The sequence below is a fragment of the Eumetopias jubatus genome, unplaced genomic scaffold (genome assembly GCF_037043125.1).
Source record: "Eumetopias jubatus isolate StellerSeaLion01/CBP00866 unplaced genomic scaffold, mEumJub1_p1.0 scaffold_10, whole genome shotgun sequence".
NCBI classification, from domain to species: Eukaryota; Metazoa; Chordata; class Mammalia; order Carnivora; family Otariidae; genus Eumetopias; species Eumetopias jubatus.
Window position 1 is genome coordinate 51,915,360 of NW_028274816.1, and position 16,665 is coordinate 51,932,024.

General features: G+C 53.2%; 1 protein-coding gene across 2 annotated transcripts; it reads right to left on the reverse strand.

The window, feature by feature from the left end:
* Window positions 1-24: 24 nt before the first annotated feature.
* Window positions 25-16,140, reverse strand: COQ8B (coenzyme Q8B). 2 transcript variants are annotated; one of them, XM_028095674.2, is made up of 15 exons: window positions 16,055-16,140; window positions 15,533-15,637; window positions 15,277-15,396; window positions 15,065-15,131; window positions 13,407-13,484; window positions 11,453-11,575; window positions 11,222-11,307; window positions 9,613-9,753; window positions 9,434-9,515; window positions 8,496-8,589; window positions 6,468-6,609; window positions 6,244-6,351; window positions 4,119-4,184; window positions 1,302-1,388; window positions 25-878 (listed from the first exon to the last, which is right to left on the reverse strand). In XM_028095674.2, the coding sequence occupies exons 2-15, from the start codon at window positions 15,632-15,634 to the stop codon at window positions 597-599; spliced, it is 1,578 nt and encodes a 525-aa protein (XP_027951475.1). In that variant the 5' UTR covers window positions 15,635-15,637; window positions 16,055-16,140; the 3' UTR covers window positions 25-596. The 2 variants fall into 2 exon arrangements, with proteins under 2 accessions (XP_027951475.1, XP_087883735.1); XM_088027609.1 differs by lacking the exons at window positions 25-878; window positions 1,302-1,388 and adding an exon at window positions 2,559-2,694.
* Window positions 16,141-16,665: the final 525 nt, after the last annotated feature.

Genomic DNA, 16,665 nt, shown 5'->3' on the forward strand with positions numbered 1-16,665 from the left:
AAGAGCCGGGAAGGGGAGCCGCTTTTATTCCCGTCTGAAGTTTCAAATACCCTCCCCTACCCCCTCCCCAACACATAGAAAAGATGGAGCCAGGGAGAACGGGGAGAACGCAGCTGGTGGAGGGGTGAGGGCAGCAAAAGTGAGGGCTGCCTCCACCAACCACCGCCCCTCCCCTTTCACTGGCCAGATCCGTGGAAGACCTGAGGCAGAATTGAGGGGCTCCCCATCTACATGAGTCTGGATCTGCATGCTGGTGGGCAGGGGGCCTAAGGCTCTTAAATGTTGGCAAAAATAAGTTAATCCCTGGCGCAGAGTTCCTGGACGCCCACTTTGGAGTGGGGAGAGCAAGATATGGGGGTGTGAAGCTGGGAGTTCCCTAGCCCAAGGGTTCCCCAGATCCCCAGGAAGGGAGTTAGGCAAGACTGGGAAGCCCAAGGTGGGGGGGGGGGTCCCCGACCTGCAGGAGAATGAAAAGGAGGCATCACAGCCGGGGATGGCCTGCTTTGGGGCCAGAATCCTGGGATGCTGTCTAACGGGTCTGACCAGACGTCCCTTTTGGTCAGGAGGCTACTGGCAAAACAGGCCGCGGGCAGTGGCTACACCTGGCGACTGGCCCAGTAGCGGTGGTAGGTGTCCTGGAAGAGGTCCCGGCAGGCGATGTGGGCGCGGAGGCGGGCGCAGGCCAGGAAAGCCCCTGCCAGCTTGCGGTGCAGGGCGTAGGTCTCCTCGGGCGGTGGGCGCAGCCGGTGCTGCAGCAGCACAGGGATGAGGCCCTGCACTCGGCGGGCAGTGTCACCTGCCCCGAAGTCGTAGGGGCCCGGGGTGGCGAAGGGCTCCCCCAGGATCATCACTGCTTCCACGTGGGCATCCGAGAATGCCTATGGATGGGGGAGAGCAAGAGGCACGCAGCATGGAGGTACAGCTCTCCACTTAACCTAGAAGGGATGAGCACCCTCGTCTGCCACATACCCTCAAGTATAAACGCAGGCCCCCTACTCCCTCAGGAGTCATAAGCAGCCTCCACTCCTTCCAGAGCCCCCAGACCTCCCCAAAATGGCTCTTTACTTCCTCTCAGAGCCTCCAGTAGACCAGTAGCCTTCACTCTAGAACAGGGAAACAGCTTCCACTTCTCCACCCCCAGTACCCACTAGCAGCCCCCCACTCCCTCCCTCTAGAAAAGATAAATGGGGCCCATTTCCCCATAGTTTGTGAGTAGCCAAGCAGCCTCCATTCCCCCCCACCCCTCCCCAGAGCCCCCCAGGAGAGATAAGCAGCCCCCCAACCCCCGCAGTGTTTTCCACCTTGGTTTCAAAGCCCGTGAGGAATCTGAGGTCCTGGGATTTCTGCAGGACCCGGTCTCTGTCTCCACTGGCTGCTGCCATTACCACCTGGGAAATTGAGTGTTTGGCAGAGGTCAGAGGCCAAGGGAGTGGGGTTCAAGGAGGGGTCTTGAAAACTGGCCTGGCCCTCCCTACATTCTGGTCTACTTAAGTTCTCTCCCCTAGAAGCCTCTCCCTCCTCACCTTGCCCCTGTCTATATCTCCCTCAGGACTGTTCCAAGGCTGGGGGTGGGGGGATGGTGGGGGGTAAGGGGCCTAGAATGCAGAGTCGGCCTGGAGGAAAATAAATGTCAAGTGCTATTCATGGGTCCAAATACTCAACTGGACAAGGATGTGACCATGGCCCAGAACTCCATCTGAGGTTGCCACTGGGCCGTCTCTGTCACTGCCTGGTTCATGTCTGTCTACTACACCGGGCTTGGAGCCACAGGAGAGCAGGGCTGCTGGCTGGCTTTAGTCCCAACTGGAATTGCAGCTCAAGGTCTGGTGTTCGGGAGGCCCTTGGTGAACCTCTGTTTGGCAAATGAGCGTGGGGAGAGCAGGAGTTGAGTTGAAGGTGCGGACTGAAGCAAGAGCCAGCCTGCTGGGGCTCCATCCCAGCTCTGCCACTTGCCGGCTGAGAGATTCTGGGCAAGGCGCTTTGCCTTCGGGCCTCTGCTTTCTCATCTGTGAAGCGGGGATGATGAAGGGATCTTCCTCACGGGTGGCTGTTGGGAGGCAGGAGGAGGTATCTGCGGAGTGTGTAGCACCGGGCCTGCATGTGGGATCCGCCACAACCGGGGAGGAGCTACCATTATTAGGATGCGAAAGTCTGTACTTCGTGGAACAACAGCAAGGCGAGGCGGGAAAACCTTAACCACTTTCTCGGGAGGAAGGGAAATACAGGATTCAATCTGGCAGTTCTAGTCTGTCTCAGCTCCCCCTGCCCGAGCCTGTCTGGCCATCTGTCAGGACTGTGGTCCTCAGGGACTAGTGTGGCGGGGCTTTTTTTAAACTGGAAAAGGCTGGGGAGACCGGAGGAGAGCCATGCCAAATAGGCCTGGGGGCGAGGGGGAGGTTAGGGGGACACACAAGATGTCCCACCTACCCAGAGAGAGAGGCCTTGGCTTTGTGCCTCAAGTGGCCTGGAGAGAGGGCCCAAGGAGCCTGGGGGAGGGAGCGGGGGGGGGGTTTGCCAGCTCGTCCTTCCTGCCCTATGTCAGCGGTGGCCCCACCATCCCCAGTTCCCAAGCCAGAGCCCTGGGCCTTGTCTTTTCCCAGCCCCCAGTCTCAAAGGCTACCTGCTCTCCTGAGGGAGTTTTCTACTTCTCTGTCCCGCCCCTGCTCAGATCTCTTCTGTGGATCCCCACAGCACCTGGATAGAGTACAAGGTGCAGAGCATGGCTTTTCAGACTCAGAGTGGTTCCTGCTCCACCCCTCACCTGCTGGCCCAAGTCAGAAATGAACTTCCTTTTGGTCCTCCAGGACTGACTACTCAAAGTGTGGTCCCTGTACCAGTCGCTTTGGCATTACCTGGGAGTGTGTTAGAAACACAGCATCTTATGCTGGACTCCAGATCATGATCTGCATTTAATAGGCTCATGTCGGTAGTGGGGGTGGGTGGGTGTCTCACAGACACTAAGTTTGAGAAGCGTTGCTCTAATGGGAATATGCCTTCTCTCCTCTTGGCCTTTGTATGTTTATCAGTCTGGAATACCCTCCTTGCCTCTTCCTGGTTGGTCTCCTCATCCCTCAGGTCTCAACTCTTGATGCCTCTTCCTCCAGGAAGCTCTCCCTGACCCCCTAGGCTGGCCCAGGCTCCTCCTCTGGGCTCCCATAATCTCCTGTGCTCCCCCATTCCAGCCCTGACCACTCTGGGTTCTTACCGTCTATCCCTGTCCCAGTCTGTGAGCTCCGTGAAGGCGGAGACTGGGCTGGATTAGTCACTGGGTTGGTATTGCCCACAACAGGGCTGGGCACAGGGGGTTGTCAGAGAATGTTGGAATTGATGAGTAAATGAGTAGAAGACCCACATCAAATAGTCAATCTCAACAAATTAATGAGATGCCTTAGGTAGGTGGGTGGGAAGGACGGACAACAGATGTTCCTGAGGAGAGAGCTGCCCCCAGGGAGCATCCAGCCAGGGAGGTATGTGAGTGGAAGGCTGCATACCAAGGCCTGGGACCGCCTGGGGTGTGGGGAGGGGGCAGGATGGCCACTATGGGCCATGGGGGTTGGTCAGGATTTGGGAGCTAGGCTCCCTGAATCTGAATCCCAGGTCTGCTGTGACCTAGAGCAAGTGACTTAACTTCTCTGAGCTCTAGTAACTTCATCTGTAAAGTGGGACTAAAAAATGGTCCTAACCCGGGGCGCCTGGGTGGCTCAGTTGGTTAAGCATCTGCCTTCAGCTCAGGTCATGATCTCAGGGTCCTGGGATTGGGCCCCTGTGTTGGGATCCTTGCTCAGCAGGGAGTGTGCTTCTCCCTCTGCCCCTCCCCCCACTTGTGTGTGTGCATGTGCGCGCGCACTCTCTCTCTCTCAAATAGATAAATAAAACTTTAAAAAAATGCTTAAAAATGGTCCTGACCCCATACAGTTGCTCTGTGGTTTAGATCAGTTACCACATGGACAGTATCTCAAACAGGACCTGACATCATATTAAGGGCTTTTTATTTATTAGTTATTACTATTACTCTTATATATGATTTCTTGGTTCCAGATACTATATTTTTCCTTCTCACCCTTGCCTCAGTATCAGGCTTGAGGCCCTTCAAAGACCCCAGGGTTGGGGGGACTCACCTCGATGTAATGGTCTGTGAATTCGGTCCCAAATTCCCGGCTTGCACCAAAGTCCAACAGGGTCACCTGGGACAAGAGATAGTGAAAGGGATGCTGGGAGTCCGCTACCACTCCCCACTGTCTGAGGTGGCGGGGGGGAACCCAGGTCCATTCTCACACCGTGCCCCTCGTCAGAGTCCCTGCCGTGCTGCCTTCCGTCTCCACACTTCCTATCCACCCCCATATGAAACTGAAGGGACCTGGCTTTTATATTGGGTCCTATTTTTTATAATAATATGTTTTAGGCATAGAAAAAAACCTAAATAATAATAAAATATGTGGAAAAATAAAATGAACACCTACAAATCCCAGCAGCCCGCTTAAAATATTAAAAATTACCAATCCAGGTGGAGCCCCCCATGGACCCCGGCCTTATCCAACCTCCCCTTTCCTCTCTTCCAGGGTCACCACTTTCCCGAGATTATCATTACTAAACTATTATTTGCTGAAATTCCCATGTGTGCATTTCCACATTCTCTACATATGTGTGCACCTGTGAACAATAAATAGGCATGCTTTGCGTGTTTTAAAACTTCATATAAATGGTATTTATGATAGTTATCCTGCGGCTTGTTCTTTGTGCCCAACATGGTTTTGCAACTTATCCGCATTGCTATGTTCAGCTCTAGCTCATTCATTTTTTTTCACTGCTGTGTAAGGACTTCATCGTGTAAATATATCACAGTGCATTTATCTGGCCGATGGACACTGTGGTTGTTTCTGGGTTCTGCTATTAAAAACAGTGCCCAGTGGGCACATGTATAAGAGTTTCTCTAGGGCAGTGGAGTTCACACTATTGGTCACAACCCACAGCAAGAAATACAGATTGTATTTGGGTACCAGTACCCAGGCACACCCAACTATAAGGTCAAACAAAAGCATCCCGAAATAATATGGATCCCTCCCATCTGCGACACACTGGTACCTTCTATTCTATGGCTTTAAAACAAAAAATGCTGTTGAGACCCAATAAATTGATGTCAGGACTCCTATCACTGCCCCTCTCACCCTGAGTTAGAAAAATACTTCCCTGTGGTGTGGTGTGAGCCTAGCAGGGACACAAACTATCTGTGCACTTGGCAGGGAGGGGGTGGCAAGGGACTGAGGCTGGAAACTCAGCGGGTCCACACTGCACTCAGCAAAGGGCTCAGACGTGATCCTGAGGTGGCTGGGGAGCTATGGAAGGGACAATTTGGCCAGATTTGTGTTTTCAAAAGATCCCTCTGGGGACGGAATGGGTACAGACCACTTTAGAGAGCCATTTGGCAGCCACACTCACTGAGTCTTTCAGTCCGAACACTTACCCCAGGCCTTTGGCTACCCTGTGTTGTCTGCTGGGAATGCTCTCTCTTTCCTGCTCTTCAGGTGGCTGTCCCCTTCTCATCTCTCTGGTTTCAGCTTTAAGGGCACTTCTTTCGAGAAGCCTTCCTTGACCTCACGTACCCGGTGCTGGGTCAGTCACTTTCCCTGGCTCCCCACGGCCCCCTATGCCTCCCCCGTCACTGACCACTCTGGCCTGTGCTTCCCCATCACAGTACTAACTACTCAGTCATCACTGTCTGGTCCTGCGTCCCTCCACTGGACTGGGAACTCTGAGAAGGCGAGGATCAGGGTTGTCTTGGCATCACTGTCAAGAGGCAGTAGATGCTTAGTGTGTTAAATGAATGACGGGTGTGGCAGTGATGACCAACTGCCTTCCAAACACTGTGCCCCTAGGGAACCACTGTCTAGTGGAGATTCCATTTCCCAGCGTCCCTTGCACCTCGACCAGTTCTTATCAATGTGTGACCAGTTCTTATCAATGGAATGGTACAGGAAACAATGTGTCACTTCTGGCCAAAGCAATTAGGCAGGGCGCTACCCTCTTAACCTCTTTCCCCTTTCACTGGAAGGAGAGCATTGCAAGCCTTAGGGGATGGCACAATCACAGAAGGGAAGGAGCCTGGGTCCCTGCGTCACCATGTGGAGGAGGGCCACTGCGGCCTGTCATGTGGGTAATAACTACTATTGTGTCGAGCTACTGAAACATAGGGAACTATCTGTTAAAGCAGCTAATGTACCATGATCCAGATCATAAGGAACCAACCTGGTGGCTGGAGGCATCATACAGGAAGTTGGCCCAGTTGGGGTCTGTCTGCATGAATCGGAACTCAAACAGCTCCCGCAGACACAGCCTCAGGAGCTGGAAGCAGATCTGGAGTGGGGAGGAGTAACAGACATCTCAGAGTCATCCGCCCCTATAGAGCCCTCTCTGTGGGTCTGGCCAGCCCTACCGGCCCTGCCCCTGCTGCCCCCCTCGAGACCCCGTACCTGGTTCCGGATGTCTTGGCTCAAGCTCTGGCACTGGTCCAGGGGGACCCCTCTGGCCAGCTCCATGCCCAGCACCCGCGTTGTGCACAGCTCCTTAATCACAGCAGGCACCCGGAAGAAGGGGTCATCTTCCAACAACTGCCTGGGGCAGAAGGGAGGGGGAGGGGCAGGACCTCATGCTTCAGGCCCCTGCGGCCCAGCTCGGGCCTCCTCCTCTTCCTCTGCGGAGGGCTCCAGGAACAGTCTATGCCTTGCCTTCCCTCCTCATGCCTGTCTGTCCTGAGCAATGGCCAACTCCTGGCCGGACTGACATTCATTCAGACATTTCATTCATTCACCCATTCACTCATTCATCAAATATCTCCGTAGTGCCTACTCTGTGCCTACCCCTAAGCTGGGTGCTGCTGGAGCCCCAGTTACCACTTTCCTCCCGGAAATACCTCTGTGACTTCCGGTTGCCCCAGGATAGAGCTCGATGTATTAAGCTTGATGAGCATTACTTTTTCATCAATTTATTAATTAATCCGTCCAAAAAAAGTTGCTGATATACAAATCTCCAAGTCCACAGTGATATTCAATGGCCACTCCTTGGAGTCATTACTCTGAACACCGGTTAGTACTGACTCCTTCTTGGTGTCATCGTCCACTGTGTGGGACTATGCTGGGGGACAGAGCAGTGGATGAGTTCTGGGCCTGCCCCTCAGACACCAGAGACCACACTCTTAACAAATATACAAACAGACCAATAATAGATTGAGTTAAGTGTGTCAGTGTAAGACTTGGGAGGCAAAGAATTGCACAAGATCCCTGGTTGAGACCTGTGGGATGGCTGGGGCTGGGGGCAGGGAGATGGGCGGGCCAGTGGAATGATCTGGGTTTTATTCTAAAGGCACTGGGAAATCCTGGAGGGAAGGGGGCTTCCAGATCCCATACAGGAGTGCCCTGGCCCAGCCCGCTTCATACTCTTCTCTTCAGGGTCCCACTTCAGGGCTTGTTATTTTTGTCCTTGTTTGAACTGCTCCTCCTGGGCCAGGCCCTGTGCCAAGCATTTAATTAACACAATCCCCTTTTTGCCCCCTCACTCCCCTATGAGGAGGTTGCTCTCCCGAGGGTGTGGATCCAGGCCACCCAGCCAGTTAAGGGCTGACCTGGGACTGGATCCCACATCTGAGGCCAGGGCCCATGCCTGGAACCACTGCCCTCTGCTGCTGCCCTTCTCTTGCTCCGTATCTACCCACCTTGGCCCAGGACACCCGTGGGCCATGCAGTAGAGGACCTCACTGGGTGTAATTAACTCCTGCACACCACGATGCTTCTAAGATGCAACCACGTTGTTCCCCTGTAGCTGAGTTCATTCATTTTCGCTGCTGTATGATATTCCACTGGTGAATATATCGTCATTTATTTATCTACCTTGCTGGGTGAATTTGATAGATTTCAGTTGTGTCCAGTTTGGGGCGATTGCTGCTCTGAGCATTCCGGAAAAGGCTGACAGTGTATACCGGCCTAAATGTCCCTACAGCATTTGTTTAGCAAGGAGGGCGGTTATCGGGTTGTATGAGAATACTGGGCCTTGATGAAGCCAGACTGTTCTCCAAAACGCTGATCTCAAAGCCTCCTCCTGCCCACAGTGGATAAGGGCATAAGGGATGACCTGGAGCCCTGTTCTCTCCCACCCATGACTGTGTCAGACTGTTAGTGCTTTGCCCATCCAGCGGTGTGGTGGTATCTCATGGCGTGACTAAGTGCCTGTTGACAAGTCCATCTCCCCCACCAGACTGTAGTGGTCGTGCATCCCATTTGACAGATGAGAAAACTGACAGGGAGAGGAAGTGACATGCCCAAGCTCACAGAGGACAGGGGTTCAGTCAAGTCAGGAGTGAATGGAGGGAGGGGTGAGCAAACGAGGAGAAAAAAAGAGTTTGCTGGCTCCACCCCAGGCCTCCAGCCCCCGGAGGCTCTGCAGGCATCCACTTCCCGCTCATCCTGGGAGGGGGGCCTGGGGGGCCTGAGGGGGGCTCAGCTCACCTGAAGTTCTGGGCACAAGCTGCCTCACGACGGTAGTCACACTCCCAAGCCAGCTCCTGCTGCAAGGCCTGCAGGCTCTGCTCAGCAAACAGGCCTGAGGGGGCAGCCGTGTCAGGCAGGGAAGGCCACAGCCTGGCCCCATCATGACAGCCACCCCCCAGGCTTTCCACTCAGGGCTGTCTTCTCTTGCCAGTCATGTCTCTCGTTGTCTGTCTGTCACAGCCCCTCACACCTGCTCCCTGCCTTTTACCACATCATCTGTCCACACACACCTCCCCTCCGGCCTTCACACAGCCGCGGCTTCTCCTGAAGTCTCCCTCCTGGGGCGTGCGTGCCAGGCCCCAGGCATCTCTTTCATGGTCACACGTGCCACCTACCCTGTCTCTTTTTCATAGTCTCTCACACTCTCCTCAGGGCCTCAAAATCTTACTTCCAAGCACCACACACACACACACACACACACACACACACGAGGTCCAGCTTATGCTCCACACACACACACACACACACACACACACACACACACGAGGTCCGGCTTATGCTCCCCCCCCCCACACACACACACGAGGTCCAGCTTATGCTCCTTTCCTGCTTCTGTGGCTCTTTTCCAGACCTCCAGGCCCTCTCTGGGCAACCTGTGTGTCTGTTTCCAAATGTGAGTGTGGGCTTCTGGCTCTGGGTCTGTCAGAATCTCTAAGTTTGCCTTTTCTCACATGTTCAGACTCTCTGGGCTCTCCCTGCCTCGGTGTCCCTTCTTTCTGTCGCAAACACACGGACTTGCACAGTCGCCCACGCTCACACACACAACACACACACACACACACACACACACACACACGGGCATACCCTGCCCCGAGCTGACCTCCCTCTGTCCGTCCAGCCCCACTTTCTCCCTTCGAGGCATCCCTCCCACGGTCAGGGGTGGAGTGGCACCTCACCCTCGGGCAGGGCCACGCTCATCTTGAGCACCGCCAGCAGGTTCTGGATATCACTCTGGATGCTCTGGGCCACGCCTGGGTACTGTGAGCAGGGAGGGACGGAGGGCTGGAGTCATGCCTCTGAGACAGCAAGATGTCCACTCCCACCCCTTACCCGCCTCCCCCCGCCCCTGCCTCACCTGGATCTTCACAGCCACCTCTGTCCCATCCCTCAGCATGCCCTGGTGCACCTGTCCGATTGAGGCAGCAGCAAAGGGCACCTCCTCCAAAGAGGCCACCTTGGCCTGCCAGTCCCTGCCGAGCTCCTCTTCAAGAACTTTCTGGGGACAGTGGTTGAAACAATCATCGTTGCAGTTATGGGCAGCTGAGTTCACTCCCTGTGCTGAGCTTTATATGTGAGTAATTCCATTCACCACATGCTGGGCTTGGGGCTATGCTCCTGGCCACTACCCAACTTCACAGATGAGGAGACTGAGGCTCACAGAGAAATCTCTTGGCCGAGATGACAAGCCAGGTGCTGGTAGACTGGGAGGCCCAGCCCTAGCCTGCACTCCCAAGGCTGTGTGGGCCAATTTGGGGACTGCTATTATGTACAGTCAAGACTGATAATCCTTCATTATACTCCTAGATTGTATTATCAACTCGAAGTTAATGTGATGAAGAGCTAACATTTACAGAGGGCTTCCTGTGGGCCGGGACCTGTCCAGAGTGGCTCGGAGAGGGGTACTAATGATGCAGGGCCACAGGGCAAGTGAGCAGAGCAGAGATCAGAAGGCAGGCAGCTGGATCGGGATTCCACACCCTTACCCAGCCACTAGAAGAACAAACAGTTCATGTCTTGGGCACTTACTCAGTGCGAGGTGCTGTGCCAACCTATTTACAGACACGATCTCCTTTAATTAAGAAAAACTAGTACTGGGGCGCCTGGGTGGCTCCGTCGGTGAAACGTCTGACTCTTGATTTCAGCTCAGGTCATGATCTCGGGGTTGTGAGATGGAGCCCCGCTTCGGCACTCAGTGTAGAGTCTGCTTGAGAGTCTCTCTCTTCTGCCCCTCCCCCACTGCCCCCACTCACACACGCGTGCTCTCTCTCAAGTAAATAAATCTTTAAAAAAAAAAAAATCTAGAGGCGCCTGGGTGGCTCGGTCGTTAAGCGTCTGCCTTTGGCTCAGGTCATGATCCCAGGGTCCTGGGATCGAGCCCCGCATCGGGCTCCCTGCTCCGCGGGAAGCCTGCTTCTCCCTCTCCCACTCCCCCTGCTTGTGTTCCCTCTCTCGCTGTGTCTCTCTCTGTCAAATAAATGAAATCTTTAAAAAAATAAAAATAAAAAAAATCTAGTACTAATAACAGCTAGAACTCGCATGTCACTCATGGTGTGTCACGGGCCCTTTCGAAGTGCTTTACGTATCCTAATTTACGTAACCCTGTGATGTGGGTGTTGCTATCACTATGACCAGTTACAGATGAGGTAACTGAGGCACAGAGAGGTCAGGCGACATGTCTGAGATCACACAGGCAGTATCCGGCAGACCCGGGATTTGAACTCACAAAGTCTGGTCCCCTAACCACTGCACTCCCAGCCTCTTCAGTAGCCGTGACAAAGCCCTGAGCCTGCCAGGGACTGGTCTAAGCACTCCGCACCATTCTCTCATGTCATTATCTCAACAACTCTCCGAGATGTGTGCTTTAGTGATCCCCATTTTACAGATGGGGAGACTGAGGCTACAGCAATGAAGCCAGGGGGTTCAGGCAGGTGGAGCCCGCCTCCCTTCCCGGCCAGGGCACTCACCAGCATCTGCCAGCGAGGCATGAAGTCGGCGCTCTGGCGGACACGCTCGAAGATGCGCTGCAGCTGAGGGCTGATGAGGCTGTTGTCTGGGGAGACAGGGGGACAAGGGAAGCAGTGAGTGGGGGAGGCGAGGAGGGGCCCCTGTGGGGATATCTGCAGTCGGCGCTGGCGGGTGGGTGGGGGTGAGGAAGGAGTGAGGTCAAGGGTCAGGAGTCGAGGGTCATGCTGTACCCTGGATGCTGAGCATTTGGCCAACCTTGAGGGCGGCCCCCCGAACTGTACACAAGGTCTGGACAATCCGCTCGGCATTGGCCTCTGACAGGAAAGGGCTGGAGCCTGACCGGGAGCTGCTCTCTGGGGTGGCGAGAATAATCATTAGTATTACGACCACACAAAACATCATTATAGCACCGCTGCATAACCCCCAGGATGGCTAAAATGAAACCGACAATACCAAGTGTTGACAAGGATGTGGGGCAGCCTAAACACCCATATTGCTGATGACTGTAATGACACAAGCCCTCTGGGAAGTTTCCAGTAGCGCACACACCTATGGCCAACGTAATTTCTCTCCTAGGTATATACCCAGGAAAAGGCATATGTGTGTCCATTGACAGTTGTTCCAAGATGATTCACAGCAGCACTATTCACAACGGTCCCCAACTGGAAATAACCCAATGACTGTCAATAGGATGAACAAAGGCATGCTGGAACAGTCACACAGTGACTCCTACAGCACTGAGTAAACCACCTCCATCTACCCGCAACAACATGGCGGCATCCTGCAGACAGAACGTTGAGCAAAAGCAGCCAGACATGTATGAGGACACGCTGTCTGATTACATTGGCGTAAAGAGCAAAACCAGTCAAAACTAATCTTGGTGGTCAGAAGCCAAGACAGTGGTTTCCCTTGGTGGGATGAGTAGCCAAGACGGGGCAGATAGAAGCTTTTGGAGAATGAGGGCAGTGATTCTCAAAGTGTGGTTCCGGGAACCCTGAGGTTCCCTGAGACCCTTCAGGAGGCTCTGTGAGATCAAAACTATTTTCATAATCATATTAATGTCATTTGCCCCTTTTTACTCTCATTCTCCCATAAATGCTCAGTGGAGTTTTCCAGAAACTCCATGACCTGTGATGATACCATTGCTCTGACAGCTGACGGAATGCACGTGTGTGTGTGTATTCTTGCGTTCTGAAAATTTGTTTTCTCCTGAAACTAATATTACACTATATGTTAACCAATTAGAATTTAAATAAAACTTGAAACATAAAAAAAATCGTTTTAATCTCTAATGCAGTAAATATCCACAAATATAACCCCCAAATATAATCCACAAGCAGGTTCTTTGGGGTCCTCATTCTATTTTTTATTGAGATATAATTCATAAATCGTGTAACTCACCCATTTAAGGTATACAGTTCAATGGTTTCTAGTACATTCAGAGTTGTACATCACCATAAGCCATTTTGAAACATTTTCACAGCCCAAAAAGAAACCCCATACCTATTAGCAGTCACCCCCCATTTCTCCCAACTTTTCACCTTCGGCCTCACCTGCATAATTTATCTATGTGTATGTGCCCAAACACTCGCCCTTATTTTTTGCAGACCCATTTGCATGTAGTTACACACAACCTGTGCTAAAAATAAGGATATTCCCCTACTCAATCACAGTGCCATCATTGTGCCTATGAATATGAACACGAATTCTCTCCTATCTGCTCTTCAGTCCAAATTCAGATGTTCCCAGGTGTCCCCAAAGTCTTTGAGAGTTATTTTTCTCAGGCTGACATTCAATCATGGGTCACACATTCCATTTTTCAGTTACTATGGCCTTAGTCTCTTTTTCATCCAAAATATCCAGCCCCATCTTTGCTTCCGGACATGGGCTTGTTGGGGAATCTTAGCCACCAGTGCTCATCTCCACACGTCTTTCCATCTCTGTTGTCCAGACACTCCCCCAACACTCCTATTCTGTTTTCCTCTCCTGCTCAGAGTTTTAGGAACTCAACTCCAATTATTTTTCTCACACGATAGGCTTCTGCCCATCACAACCATGAGAGGGGGGTACACGATCGTCCGTTTTCCGGATGAGAAAACTGGTCTTGGGGAGGTGAAGCCACTCAGCCTAGGTCACATAGCAAAGCCAGGGTCTGAACCCAGGTAGTGTGACACACCCACTCACCTGATGGTAGACGTCCTCCCAGCAGAGACTTCTTGGCTACCTCAGCCAGCGCTCCCAGCCCCAAGCCCACAGCCAGTCCTGGGGAGTGAGAGAGGAGTCTGGGTGCCTGCCTGCCCCCAGGCCTTGTCCCCTGACCCCCTGTCTGCTCTCAGCCTCTCCCTAAGCAACCTGTCTCCCAGCTCTCTGTTGGCAACTCTCTGCTTCTCTCTGTCCCCAACTCCATCTCTTACTCACTCTCTCCCTGCTTGGGGTTCCCTTTGAGGTGCGGCTCCCTCTTTCTCCATCACTCTGTTCATGTCTGTCTCCCACGTCAGCGGTTCTCACCCCTGGCTGCACATCTGAGTCATGTGAGGAGCTTTGATAAATAAGAGCCTGAGGTTCTATGGTCTGAGATGAGCCTTGGCATTTACATACATATTTCAAGCATCCCGGATGATTCTAGTGTGCAGCTAGGGGATCCCCCTGGGTCTCTGTCTTCCTATGACTCCCCTTTCTCTGTCCACACTTCGTCTTCTTCATGCTCACCTCTCCTTGTCTAAGTTGGTTTTTCTCCATCTCTCCCCCTCTCCCTCCCCCCATCTGGCACATCAGTTCAGGCCTCTTTCTTTCTGTCCCTCCTTTTGATGTTATCTTTTGGCTTTGATTTCCCCTCCCTCCTCCGTCCCCTTGTCGCTAAAGACATCTTGAGTCTCTCTGCCTCTTCCACCGTCGCCTTCTCTGCAAATCATCGTATGGACATTTTCTGGGTGCTTGCTACACGCCAGGAACCATTACTGGTGCCTTATATGCATCAACTCATTTCGTCCTCACAGAAGAGAAAAGGAAATTGAGGCTCAGAGAAGTTAAGTAACTCGTCCAGGGTCACAAAGTGAGAATGTGGCAGAATCACCCCTTCAACCCTGGGCAGCCTGGTATCAAAGCTCTTACCAGTGCAGTTAACTCCCTCTTTATACTGTGATTCGGTATCTTTAAAATTTGAACCACCATCCACCCTAAAGATGACATATGCATTATAACAGTAGATATATATATATATACATTTAATGAAACAAGAATTTCCTTTATTCTACATGTGCACCCATATTTTCCATTCTATTCTTTTTTTATTTTTAAGATTTTTATTTATTTGAGAGAGAGCGAGCACAAGCAGGGGGAGGGGCAGAGGGAGAGGGAGAAGCAGACTCCCAGCTGAGCCTGGGGCTCTATCCAAGGACCCTGAGATCATGACCTGAGCCAAAGTCAGACGCTTAACCGACTGAGCCACCCAGGCGTCCCCCATTCTATTCTTTTTAATGCTGGTTGCAACCCCCTGAATTATTTCATGCAGGCTGTGACGTGAAAGTTTGAACAATTCTGCTGCATAACCTGGGGTCCAGTCACTTCGCTTCCCTTTGCCTCCATTTCCTCATTTATAGAGTAGAAATTAACACGCATCAATTCAGTGCAGAGAGATCGAGTGTACATGGGGCCTTGCACATTCCAAGCGCTCAATAAATGTTACCTTCCTCTATTTCTCTTGGCTTTGCAGGCCTTTGCCTTCCTTCTCTTTTCCATCTCTCACTCCTCTCCCTGTCTCTGATTCACCCTCTCCCCCTTGCTTCATTCTGTAAATGTGGCCTCCTCTGAACTAGGTCACAATCTCCCACGGTCACACCTACCCCCAAAGTTGGCCAAGCGGCTGATGCGGGAAGCGGGCACCTTGCGTTCTCGAGAGCGATCGCTCAGCTGGGAAATGGGGAAAAGGTCTGAGGGTGGGAAGGTGAACATAGCACCCAGGGAGTCCAACCAACCTGCCCACATACCCTTCCCCAAGCTTGGGAGGCCAGCTGCCTTCAGGGGGTGCTGCTGGGTGGGTGGGAGACAATGATACCTGGGGCCGGGGTGTCTTCCTGATCCGGGCCTCCCGTATCCTGCGAATGTCCTCCTCACCCAGGCCTCTGCCAGGGCCATCCTTATGAAACATTTGGGCCTGAAAACCCCCACATGGCCCCTGCAAGAAAAGCAGATATTGGTAAGGAGTGGAGGACATGGGATCTGCCTGGCCCTTTTGGACCCCTCCCTGTCATTTTATACCCTAAAACCTCCCTCAGCCTCTCCCCCTTGGAGATCCCTCTCCAGCCTCTTACCCACCAGTGGGGCCCTGGCCCCAGGGCCCCACAAGGCAAACCAACAGTCCGGCCCAGCTGTCCACAGGTCCCCCGCAGTAAGCACCCCACCTCCAGCCACATAGCCTGGGGGAGAAGGGGAGGGATTACTCGGGTAGGAGCTGGCACTGACCTCCCTGCTTTGCCCTTGTCTTTGCTAAGCCCTCACATTCCTCTGTGTCCACCCTAAGATTCCCACCCACCACTGACTTCCTTTCCTCTTTAATAGTTCCCCCAGTTTCTCCTGGTTCCCTCTGTGGTTGCTAGGAACCCATAGCTCTTCCTGCTCACCTCCCAAAACCCCCTTTCGCCCTGTCCCACTCCCCGCCGTTGCTAGGGTCCTCCCCCGTTGCTAGACACCCACAGATACTCCAGGGCTACCTCTCCACTCTTCTGAGCCCCCCTCGTTGCTAGGCACCGCCTTCCTCTCTGTTGCTAGGCACCCACAATGCCCCCCCCCCCCCGCCTGTTACTGGGCACCTCCCCCCGTTGCTAAGCACCCACTGTTCCCAGGATCCGGGTCCGCTACGAGCCGGAGCCTCTTGCGCTTCCGGGAGTCTCTGCACGCTCGCCCCCTCCGGTTAGCTAGCCAATGGCGGAGTAGCAGCTCACGGACTGGAGCATAGCACGCCCCGCTGTGCGTGAGGGGCGGGACTAGGGGCGGGGCCTAAGAGTGGGCGTTGAGGCCTGCTGGGATTGTTGGGGCACCGCGGGAGCCGCGCACGTGCGGTTTTATGCTCTTAGTGGCCGACCTTTCTTTTTGCACACCGCCTTTTTTGCAAACATCCCTTACAAACTCCGCATCTCTTTTCTGCACGAACATCTTGCCAGCCTGCTTTCTTATTTCTCTCCCCAGCCGACTGGACCTCTCTCCTTTGAACACACATCTTCCCAGCAAACATTTCCCTTGCCCTGGGAGCCCCTTTGCACATCAGCCCTCTGCTTCAAACACCCACATCCTGGCACACAGCTTCTTCCCTTGCACATATAAACCGCCATGCCTTGTTTGCCAACTGTCTCCCTCTCATACTCTCAACTCTCCCGTGTACATAAACCTCCTCACACTCAGCCCCTTGCACACTGGGTCCCTGTTCTCTCATACACCCTGCTCTCTC